We start from the raw sequence: 12,559 nt of genomic DNA, 5'->3' as shown, positions 1-12,559 counted from the left end.
CGCATATTTTGGTTTTACAAACTTGCCTGGTGTGTGCTGGATGGTACTCACTTACTCGAGCGCTCATACGTCACGTGCTGCTTCAATTCATATGTCTGGTAGAAATTTAAATTGACAATACGTGAAATTTCTCTATAGTTGAATTTGATAAATGAAAATCACAGAAAAAGCATGAGAGCATCGTACTTTATGCTGCGCACTGTATACTTGAGACTAGAAGTATGGCATTCAGGAAATAAATTTTGCACACTTTTTGAATTCTAGAATAAATGTTTCAGTTCTGCAAGTGTAGTGTAATGAAATACACTAAAATACTTATTATACTCTCGCAACAATGTTGCTAAGGAGAGTATTATAGTTTTGTTCACATAACGGTTGTTTGTAAGTCCTAAAACTAAAAGAGTCAGATATAGGGTTATATATACCAAAGTGATCAGGGTGACGAGTTGAGTCGAAATCCGGATGTCTGTCTGTCCGTCCGTCTGTCCGTCCGTCTGTCCATCCGTCTGTCCGTCCGTCCGTCCGTCCGTCCGTGCAAGCTGTAACTTGAGTAAAAATTGAGATATCATGATGAAACTTGGTACACGTATTCCTTGGCTCCATAAGAAGGTTAAGTTCGAAGATGGGCAAAATCGGCCAACTGCAACGCCCACAAAATGGCGGAAACCGAAAACCTATAAAGTGTCATAACTAAGCCATAAATAAAAATATTAAAGTGAAATTTGGCACAAAGTATCGCATTAGGGAGGGGCATATTTGGACTTAATTTTTTTGGAAAAGTGGACGTGGCACCGACAAAAACTCCCCCCCTCCCGGTATGTCAACCAAACTCTATAGAGTCGTTTCCTTCAGGCATTTCCATATACAGTTTAAAAATGGAAGAAATCGGATAATAACCACGCCCACCTCCCATACAAAGGTTATGTTCAAAATCACTAAAAGTGCGTTAACCGACTAACAAAAAACGTCAGAAACACTAAATTTTACTGAAGAAATGGCAGAAGGAAGCTGCATCCAGGCGTTTTTTAAAAATTGAAAATGGGCGTGGCCTCGCCCAATTATGGACCAAAAACCATATCTCAGGAACTACTTCACCGATTTCAATGAAATTCGGTATATTATATTTCTTAACACCCTGATGACTTGTACGAAATATGGGTGAAATCGGTTCACAACCACGCCTTCTTCCAATGTAACGCTATTTTGAATTCCATCTGATGCCTTTTCTGTATAATACGAGTATATACATTAGGAACCAATGATGATAGCGGAATAAAACTTTACAAAATTACGGTATTTGAAAAATATGTAAATGACGGATAATGAACTCTCGATTATCACTTTATCATGCGAGAGTAAAAAATGTTCGGTGACACCCGAACTTAGCGCTTCCTTACTTGTTTTAATTGTTTTTATTTAGTTGTAAATAAAATGAAAGTATGTCGAGACCAAGATTTCGATAATATTAGATTTTGGATCCCTGGAGGTCCTTCCTGTCATAAATTTTCTTAGTTCATTTAGTATTAGAGATATAATGCCTCAAAATGCAGATTAATGCTCATCGATTTTCCACACAATATTGTTCGGCTTATATGTATGTCTACACGATTTGACATGAAATAATATTACATACATATATTTCACAAAAAAATATAAAATCATCTAACACCATATATAAAGAATATATTTTTACGTGTGTGTGCATATATACAGCTATATCCACAAAATATAGTGCCTTGCAATAACCACAACGATATGGGTATACAATACAAATTCCAAAAAGCTTCAGGCACAAAGCCAACCTAAATAAATAATATAAATAAGTAAAACATCTAAGCTGCACAAATTAGAAAATGAGCGACCGATTCACGTTCTGTCAGCATCGTAAAAACTTAGTTGTAATTTTCTGTATAAGTATAGAAACTCAGCCATTTTAGTGTAACAAAGACAAGTGTGTCAAGTCACAAATACGTAGAAAACCACATACTCAGCTATATGTTCAATCTATGTTTGGAATTCCCGGAAACAATTATGGATGCCTGCAATGTAACGGCTATGGGGGCAATAAACAAGGCAAATCCTTGTTAGGGATATCATTACGATTATGGTTTTTATTGTTGTTGGCAATAAGCCGTATACCATTAAGGTCGGTTTAAGCTGCCAACATGGCAATCAGGGCAATAAACTGAGATTTGTGCGGCAAAATGCCATGAAACTCGCAAACCTACTAATAAATTTGTGTTGCAAGCTGCGTTGAAAGTTCTGAAGACTGAGAGAAGAGCAAAGAAAATGGCTAAAGAACAACAAAAATGTAGAAAATAGTCTATGCGATCGCATTAATATATATTTAAAATTATGTATTTGTGAAGATAATTATATTTGCTCAATTTACTTGCCGAAGAGAGCTCGTTCGTGGTATTCTTTTCCTCAGTTAGATGTGAAAGGATAAGTATCAATTTGGTCAACAGTGAAATCTTAAATTCTCCTAAGAAATATGACAGACATATCTGCTGATATTGGCAACATATGCTCTTTAACTGCCAAGTAAACGCCTACGCAATACGATGGTATACATCAAAAAGGTGATCCAATAAAGATTGGTCGACTATACTGTAGCTTAGCTCATATATTTTAGTTATACACAGTACCGAGAAGTTCACTGTATTGTTTTAGAACGGATTTCTTGGCAATGTAGTAGTCCTCTAACAGGCTGCTCATAATTTTCATAATTGCAGAACAAGTCATTTTATTCTTTACAAATAAAAGAGTGTTCTTTGGTCTTCTCGATGATCTTATAAACCGGTTAAGACCGGTTGATCTTATGAACCGGTTAAGGCTTACTGAACAAATAATTATGAAAAATGACCATCGAACAAACACTTTAATTCCACTTTCCCCCAATGAATTGCCCTATACTATCTTGAAAGCGTGCACGCATAAATAATGCATATTTCTAAATCGAGATTCATTAAGACTTGGCTCCATCACAACAGCACCTCTTCCTCGTGGAAGCAGGCATAAATAATTTTATGTTCCCATTATTCACTATGTACGCACTTGCAAGTATATTGGCTGAAGGCTTACTTTAGTGGTTGTGTCTAGTCTCCGTTTTCACCCAGATATCTCTATGAGCCACAGAAAACCGGGACAACACATATTTAATTGAATGCTCACAACAACATTTTTTGGCCCCCTTCCAGACTAAATTCTAGATTATGTGTTAGCTAACTCTTCTGTTATAATAAAAGTCATAAGAGAATTTTAGTGCTAATAAGTTTGTTGGAACATTTTGTTAACAACAATAGCATATACGTATTATACATAAAACTTATGTTAATGCATGAAACTCGCTTTGCATTATTTCTTAACTTGATTTCCCTCATATTTTAAATTTTGAAGTTCCCCAATTCTTAACTGTCGTCAGTATGCATCTAAAAGCATGAGCTACATATTTTTATAAATTCTTTATAGATTGAAATGATTTGACTGTAAAAAGGCATAGAAACAACAACAACAATGGTTAATATAATGGGCAAAAACGAGAGGAATTACAACGCTGTTTCTAAGTGCGAAGGAAAACCAGGAAATGATACCAGAAAGCAAGTAATGTAAAAATATGCTTATGCATATTGACAAATGGTACACTTCACATATTTACGTCAATAGGTATAATGTATACACATTTATTTATAAGCATATATGGTATATATTCGAAGCAAAGCAAATATTTTACTACAAATTGGCCGAAAATTTAACTAATAGAATATTTCTGAGAGACACAGCCAAGTGCTGTGAAGACACCAAATAGTCGGCCAATTGACTATTGTACTGCTGGAGTTGCAGGCAAGGCATCTAATGTGACTTTATGCTCCAAAAATGTTTCGTTGTACTCCACAAATATGCAAATTATGCACAAGTCATGTCCACAGTGGAGTGGCTTTGGATATTTGAAGAGCAGCATGAACTTACTCGCACATAAAAACACTCGTGCTTGTATAACTATACATACATATATATACCCCTGCTCCATTGTGGCGAAATGAAAATAACATCAATTTCTCATGTACTATATATATGTTGCAAGCTCTTTGTCCTATCAGTTGTATGCCAAATTGTGAATTGTGAAATTGTGAAAATTTAAGTAGTCAATGCGCGTTTTGGATATATTTTTTCATTAGTATTATTGGTAGCTTAAACTGCAGCTTGTATTTACCTCATTCTTTCTTCACATGCTTATTTCATGTGCTTTGTTGAATCTTCTAATATCTTTTCAATATTGATCTAGTTGAGCGAATATTTGTCCTTAGTGCAAAGAGAGAGAAAATTCTAAATTAATAAAAATAAAAAAAAAAAATATTCGTAAAAAGTGGCAAAATCCCATGTTATCTAAATGGGAAATGTATCATGTTTGGGGCAAGGTTTATTATGAAAATTAAAAGCTTTTTATGGTTTGATATTTTTTTTTAGATGGAAAACTAAAAGTTTAGGAGGCGTCTCGTCAAAAATAATCAATTTGGTAAATAACGGACACCCTAATGTATATGCAAAAATTGGTTGTTCAGTCCCCTTTCTTGTGGTAAGATCAGAGCCCTTAACTGCTCGGCTGGTTATAAGTTGCTATAAAAATAATTTCTCGAGCGTATTTAGTCTCCGAAAGTTATATTATATACCGATGAACTTTGGTTCAAGCTTTCACCGGCTTTAAAAATTATAATTTCCACTATTCACGTATATTAAATACACGTCTTTTATGAAAATAATAAGGACGGTTGTTCTTGAATGTTGCATCTGGAAGTTGTTTTGGAAACATCTTGTTTCAGCTTAAAATTTCAGAGTAGGTTTGTAAATGCTTTATGTTTTTTTACATATTTCCTTATTGGAATGTCCCTGTAGACTCTTCCAAGTTTTTTATCGACTGCTCTTGACCGGAGTGTCCCTTCATTAAATAAAGCTATGGTACATCAATCCATTCAAAATCCGAAATCTATTATCTCACTACAAATTTGAAACTAAGCTTTTAATAGTAAAATGAAAGTTTCGCTTTATCATATCATAATTTTGGAGTCTCCACACCTAGCTATCGGGTGATTTTTTAAGAGCTTGATAACTTTTTTTTAAAAAAAAAACGCATAAAATTTGCAAAATCTCATCGGTTCTTTATTTGAAACGTTAGATTGGTTCATGACATTTACTTTTTGAAGATAATTTCATTTAAATGTTGACCGCGGCTGCGTCTTAGGTGGTCCATTCGGAAAGTCCAATTTTGGGCAACTTTTTCGAGCATTTCGGCCGGAATAGCCCGAATTTCTTCGGAAATGTTGTCTTCAAAGCTGGAATAGTTGCTGGCTTATTTCTGTAGACTTTAGACTTGACGTAGCCCCACAAAAAATAGTCTAAAGGCGTTAAATCGCATGATCTTGGTGGCCAACTGCCCATGCATCCCGAAAAATGCACTGTTTGGTGTGGTTTGTACGCTGGTGGAATCATTGGACCGTATTTTTTCAAAGATGCTGTTGGACGCAACGTTACGGTGAATGGCGATCGCTATCGTTCGATGCTAACAAACTTTTTGTTGCCAAAAATGGAAGAACTGAACTTGGTTGACATGTGCTTTCAACAAGATGGCGCTACATGCCACACAGCTCGCGATTCTATGGCCATTTTGAGGGAAAACTTCGGAGAACAATTCATCTCAAGAAATGGACCCGTAAGTTGGCCACCAAGATCATGCGATTTAACGCCTTTAGACTATTTTTTGTGGGGCTACGTCAAGTCTAAAGTCTACAGAAATAAGCCAGCAACTATTCCAGCTTTGGAAGACAACATTTCCGAAGAAATTCGGGCTATTCCGGCCGAAATGCTCGAAAAAGTTGCCCAAAATTGGACTTTCCGAATGGACCACCTAAGACGCAGCCGCGGTCAACATTTAAATGAAATTATCTTCAAAAAGTAAATGTCATGAACCAATCTAACGTTTCAAATAAAGAACCGATGAGATTTTGCAAATTTTATGCGTTTTTTTTAAAAAAAGTTATCAAGCTCTTAAAAAAATCACCCGATATTATTCTTCAACAGCTTCTAATGTCGCCTGAAAGCGCTGTGATCGACTTTTTGGGAGAGAGAACCTTTCGTATTAGTTTCATTTTTTGTGTCTCTTATTTCGACTTCTGAATTTCTAATCCACGTTTGTCTGTAAATTATTCAAATCTGTGCGGTACTACAATTGTCTGATATCATATTTCACTTCTAGATTATTATCGAGATTTTATATTTTTGAGATGTCACTTTTTCCAACCAAATTTTTATTGCCATATAAACTTGTCATACTCGACATGAGCTGACATATTTGCTATCATTTTCTATAACTCAAACTTCAAATGTTCCATTATTGAGCTGTTGCATTTGTGTTGAAGGCTCTCAGCAAAAAACATCAAAATAGAGTTGCATTTGATTGGAGAAACTATGTATTTTTAAACGATATCCAGTAGGAAAAAATAAATGAATAATTGGATGAAATAAAAAAATATTGAAAGTTAAAGTTAAAATTACCTTGGAAAGTCCTGTATAAACTAAATGAAATAGTAACCCATCTAGAAACTATTTTTTTTTAATTGTGAGTCATAACATCGTCGCTCTCCAAATTTGCACAGTTCACATATAGTAAATGTTTATATTTTCCTCTGTTTGCTCGATTAGGATCTTCATTTAACATCACTCATGCATTGCTTAACTAAAAATCAATTCTTACTTACAAGGAGAAATATACATATATAAGTGTTGAGGACATAATTTCCGTAATAGCGGTTCATCAGTCGTTTTATTGGATCAGACTAACTAATACACTTTTGCTATTTTTTTTTTTTAATTTTTGTATAAATATTTGTCTGTCAAATTTTTGATAAATCCAATTATTTATTTTCAGCATACCACTAAAAGCACAGTACTAACTGGTGATCCAAGTAGAGGTACTTTTTAAATAGCCTGTTTTTTGATAGATTACGCGTGAGTTGTGTCCAGCTGTCATGCCATTTTTGTTCGGTATTGTTTGTCGTTTAATCATAGAAAGGCTAACGTTTTCTAATTGGTCAACTTTTTTACGAAAATTCACGTTCTGTAAAGAATGAGTTTTGCGCACTTCGCTCAACTTATGGTCAACATAATCGGTGTACAGAGCATACTATTTGCAACCCCATCACCCATCTTGAGATACAGCATTCATTAGTGGATAATATTTGACTGAATAGACTATGTTCAGCACGCAGCGAAGAAAATATAGCCGCCATAGCTGAGAGTGTACACGAATACCGTGGAGAGTCGATTAGGCGCCTCTTGCAGCAACTACGATTAACGTATGGAACGACTGCCGCATTTAACGTCGAGATCTTAAATTGAAAGCGTACAAAATGCACTGAACCCGCTCGACCTTCCCAAGGGATCACGCTTCGCTGTATGGGCTCCTGAAAAGTTGCAAGAAGATACGACTTTTCGAACCAAATTTAGTTAAGCGATGAGGCCCATTTCTGGCTAAATGTATATGTAGAGCAACCTGAAGAGATTCAAGAGCTGCCATTTTGTGGGCTGATTGAATCAACGGTCCAAAAATTATACTGGTGACAACGTAACCGTCGGTGGCAACGCCTTGATAACCGACTCTTTGATGCCTGAAATTAAAGCTCGTGTTCTTGGCGACATTTGATTTCAACAAAACGGCGCCACTTCAAAGGATTTTTAGAGTGAGCACTTAATTTTACATTTTGGGTCGGTCGATAGCGTAACATTGTATCACTTAAGTACGTACTAGTTATATAGCGTGTAACATGTTCTGTGTCATACAGAACTTTCTTAAGGTACTTTTCTTTCCCAGCATATTTTTTTCCTACAGGGCCACTATATCTTCGCTCTTATACTCACTTGTTTGTAAGTTTTGGCTTGCAATATCTTCGTCGAGTGTTATAAGTACATTTCGGTAATTGACATTTTGACATCCATTGCCGCACTTGAAAGTTTTGCCGGACCCACGCCTGCTGCAGTGGACAAGTAGTGTGCCGCAATGCTGACATATTTGGCTAGTTCGCCTGCAGTGACCGCACTCAGCCATACATCTATTGGGCCTTGTTGAACGAGGACCCTCCAAGTGTAACACTTGAATTTATGTATTAACACACACGATATACATATATACTAGTAAATGTATTCATACATACATATATATATTTAATATGACATTTGTTGCTGAACACTACATATGTTCTCATGCAGCGCACTTGAAAATATCACAGGCGATTAAGTACAAACTTTATGTGTTCGTATTTGCATTACTGCAAGTGCAGACACTTTGTAAGTCCACCCACAAGTGAACTTAAGGGTGGCTATGAATGAAAGTACGGGGCGCCTTGCTGTCATCAACAGTCGCTCCTCTTGATCATAACAGAAAATCAGCTGACATATGAATATACACAAAAATGTGTTGGCATGCAAATGTATTTATCGCCTGTGTGTGGATTACGTACACTATTGAACTCTTATTCAATTATTTACTACTATTTACCCGTGACAAGGGTCAATTACCAATTAAGTCGGCAACTTTTGTAACAAACCTTCTGAAAAAAGCTACACACACACTTACACCTTTAGATATTCTCACCTGCCTGTTATCCTTTTGTTTGGTTAACGTGTGAAACTCAAGATATATTCAAAGTGGTTTTCAGACGTTAACATTGTCATTAACACACCACAACTTTCACACCTTCGATCCTTTGTTATGTTAATCTTATGTCCAGCGCCGGCTCTTGTACCTGTTATAATAAAGGACCTTCCTTTCACACAGTTTCCTTATGATGACCATAATTTTAAAGAAATGGGCTTGACAAGGTGTATTATACCCCAATCAACACATAAAAGGGTACACAACAAACGTGTTGCATTCGACAAAGCATAAAAGTTGCAAGTTTTCGTAGTGGTCATAGCAAGCCTTCATGCTGCGAAGTATTAAGAATTCGCAAATAAGTGTTTAATTATTAGGATGTGCTTTGTTAACAAATGCTATTCTCTAAAATCTATTACACGTTTTAGGAACTTTTGCGCGTAAGAGTAGAATCAACTCCATAGCGTAAGAATAGCTTAACTGCAGATTGATGATATGAAAGTTCAAAGCCTGAATCGTGTCTTTAGTTTAAAAATTTTACTAATCAAATCAACATATCGCGATTTACTAAGGTTAAGCTAATTTTATCGATAGCTATAGTGAAAATCTTCAGTTTCATACAAGTATTGTAAACAATTGAGCATAAGAAACATAACTGCGTTATGGTTCTCAGGAGATGAGGCAACCATATCAACTTTGATTTTATACACGGACTCTAGGCATTATTGCAGTTATTGAAGCATTATTAATAACATGATACTGCCTTGATGAATTATTAAAGTTTTCCTTAACCGTTAATCGACCTTTGTATCAAAAATGGTACATTTCGATGTTTGTAGTACCGTAGGTTGTGGAAAGAAAAAAGTTAGATACCGCCTTCTGTGTGACTTTGTTTATTTTCGCATTGTCGTTTTTTTAAGCCATAATTTGAAAAACTTTTGCAAGTAGGTCATGAGAAATTCAAAAACTTCATAATTCGAGCTATTCTGATTCATATAGCATTTCAAACGTTTTTTGCTGCGGTGCACGTCATTTGCGACGCTATTTTTGATATTTGTGTTGTGTTTTATTAGGTGAAGTGCTTCTTTTTTGAATATTAAGTTATTTTGTTAAATACTTGTACGCGTTCGAAAAAATGGCTCGTCCACGGTTCTTGACGTTTGAAGAAATGGTGAATGAGGTACTGGATGAGAGTGAAGAAGATGAAGATGCTTCCGATCCTGATACTGAAATTGAAAGTAGTTCGTCTGAAAGCTGTTTATCTGAACCGGATGACATTATTGTCAGTAGTTCAGTTGATGATCCATTGTATATTGCAAAAGATGGTACTACATGGCGTAGCGAGCCTTACGCCACTGGTCGGTTGGGGAGAGAAAATGTTATCAATTTGCGCCCAGGTTGGTAACAATTGTTTACCAAATTGTTGTAGAATTATGATACTTGGTTTTTAGGTGTAACAAGATTTGCATCAAGCCGGGTAAATAACATTCGGGATTCATTTCTGCTACTTTTTCCATCTTCACTATCAAAAATTATAATTGAAAATTCGAACAACTACGGAAAGTATTTACATGGATCCAACCACCTAGAAATTGACGAGGAATTATTTCATGCCTACTTAGGCATATTATTACTGGCCGGTGTGTATAAGTAAGTATTGCAATAGAAGAGCTTTAAAAAAAATTTAAATGCTTCTTACTATATATTTATCAGATCCAAAAATGAAACTTTGCATGATTTGTTTGAGGAATACTGTGGACGCCCTATATTTCGGTCAATAATGTCTGAGAGAACATTTTTATATATCCACAAAATCATTCGTTTTGATGATGTGCTCACCCGACGTGGCCAAAGAAATGATGACAAATTCGCACCAATCAGAAACCTTTGGGAAAAGTGGTCTGAACAGCTTCCTATATTCTACAATCCTAATGATTGCGTTACTGTGGATGAACAATTATTGGGATTTCATGGTCGTTGTAAATTTCGCCAGTATATTCCATCGAAACCCGAGAGATACGGTTTGAAATTTTGGCTACTTGTTGATTCACGCACGTGCTATGTATGGAAAATACAACCATACTTGGGGAAAGGCGTAACCGGAAACACTGAGAGGAATCAAGGAGAACGAGTCGTTCTGGATTTAGTTGATGGGTTGAAAGGACATAATGTCACCATGGACAACTTTTTTTCATCTCACAGCCTTGGCCAAAAATTATTACAAAAGCAAATGACAATGGTTGGAACTATGCGCAAAAATAAAAGGTCTATTCCTCCAAAGCTACTGAATTGCAAGAAAGTTCCACGATATGAATCAACTTTTGCTTTCACTCCTGATACCACTCTCGTTTCGTATATCAGTCATAAGAACAAATGTACAGTTGTTATGAGCACATTGCATCACGCACCTAATATTGAGAATGAGTCGAAAAAGTTGCCCGAAATCATCTCTTTTTATAACTCAACGAAGGGAGGCGTGGACACGGTTGACAAAATGTTGAGCTGTTACTCTTACAAACGTAAAACTAATCGTTGGACTATGGCGGTATTTTCCAACATAATCGATATTTCTGCTTTGAATTCGTATATTTTGTATAACGATATTGATCCGAATTGGAAGAAAACTCAAAAGCACACAAAACGTAAATGTTTCCTGCATGAGTTAGCAATTTCATTGGCAAAGCCCTATATGGAAAAACGAAAAAAAGGCGCAAAGAACGAATTATCTTCGGCGCTGCTTTATAAACTGTCATTCCAGAATATTTCTGACACTAGTAATAATGATACTGGCCCATCAAAAAAACAAAAGAATGATAAGTCTCCGAAAAAAAACCGCGCAAGGTGTCAAAAATGCTATCATTCTGGAGAACATAAAAATAAGTGGACATCGTCATTCTGCTTCTTATGTAAAACGCCGTGCTGCACCGAGAGACATGCCAAAAATATTTGCATAGATTGCATTCATAACACATAAACATGTAATTATTTTAATTATATTTGCCTGAAATTTATCAATAAAAGTAAATGAATTAAAACTTTAAAGTAATAACTACTTTTTTCCTATGAACTGTAGTATGTATCAAAATTGATACATAGCTGGAATTATGAAGTTTTTTTAAAGCTCGATCTACGGTTAAAATATGCACTCATTTATCTATAAGTTTATGTGAGTTTCAAAAATCCTTTTTTTTTTTGTTTAATCAAACCAAGTTTACTGAGTTCTGAAAGTAGAAAAGTCAACAAAAACTCACCTTAACAGACTCACTACTACCACTACTAGAAAACAAAATAATTATTTTCATTACATGAAAATAATAACATTGATAAACTAACGTATAGTCATTAATAATTACATATTCTTCACTCCGACTTGCCGGCTGAAAATATTTTATTCAAAGAATGCAATCGGAAATTATTAGTTACAGATAAATAGTTGAGCAGAAAAACAATTGAATAGAATATAGATACAATTATACCATTTGTACTATTTGTATAATACATATAATGAACGAACCAAAATCAATACAACTCGGTTGAAATAAGCCACGCACCAACGGGTTTTTCAAAAGGGACGCGAAAAAAGTAGACTGATGGGGACAGCTAAAAACGTCACATTTTTATCTCTCTTTTGACATTTCTTTTAAGTAGGGCTTACCATTTCATCATAGAAAGATATAACACGATCCAACAACGAGTCGAAATTATTAAAACTTATTACCGAAATTCGGAGACAGTGGCCTTAACTTTAAGAGCGTGTTTTTCAATAATAGCGCTCCAAAAGTTATTTAAATAAAGCCAAAATGTTTTGGGATATCTTTCAAATTTTTAATTTCTGTAAAAATACTTTCTTACGTACTCCATGAGTCACCACTGTATCCCGAAAAAAATACGGTTTGGTGCGGCTAATGGGCTCCG

At 35.4% G+C, this 12,559-nt stretch overlaps 1 protein-coding gene across 1 annotated transcript; it reads left to right on the top strand.

The window, feature by feature from the left end:
- The first annotated feature begins 9,656 nt into the window (after positions 1–9,656).
- LOC126753744 (piggyBac transposable element-derived protein 4-like) lies at positions 9,657–11,618 on the top strand. Its single transcript, XM_050465412.1, has 2 exons — positions 9,657–10,294; positions 10,358–11,618. Exon 2 carries the CDS (start codon positions 10,425–10,427, stop codon positions 11,616–11,618), a length of 1,194 nt encoding a protein of 397 aa, XP_050321369.1. The 5' UTR covers positions 9,657–10,294; positions 10,358–10,424.
- The last annotated feature ends 941 nt before the right edge of the window (positions 11,619–12,559 follow it).

Source organism: Bactrocera neohumeralis, chromosome 3, assembly GCF_024586455.1.
Source record: "Bactrocera neohumeralis isolate Rockhampton chromosome 3, APGP_CSIRO_Bneo_wtdbg2-racon-allhic-juicebox.fasta_v2, whole genome shotgun sequence".
NCBI lineage: Eukaryota > Metazoa > Arthropoda > Insecta > Diptera > Tephritidae > Bactrocera > Bactrocera neohumeralis.
Note: the sequence above shows the minus strand (reverse complement) of the source record. Positions and strands in the feature narration are given on the sequence as shown.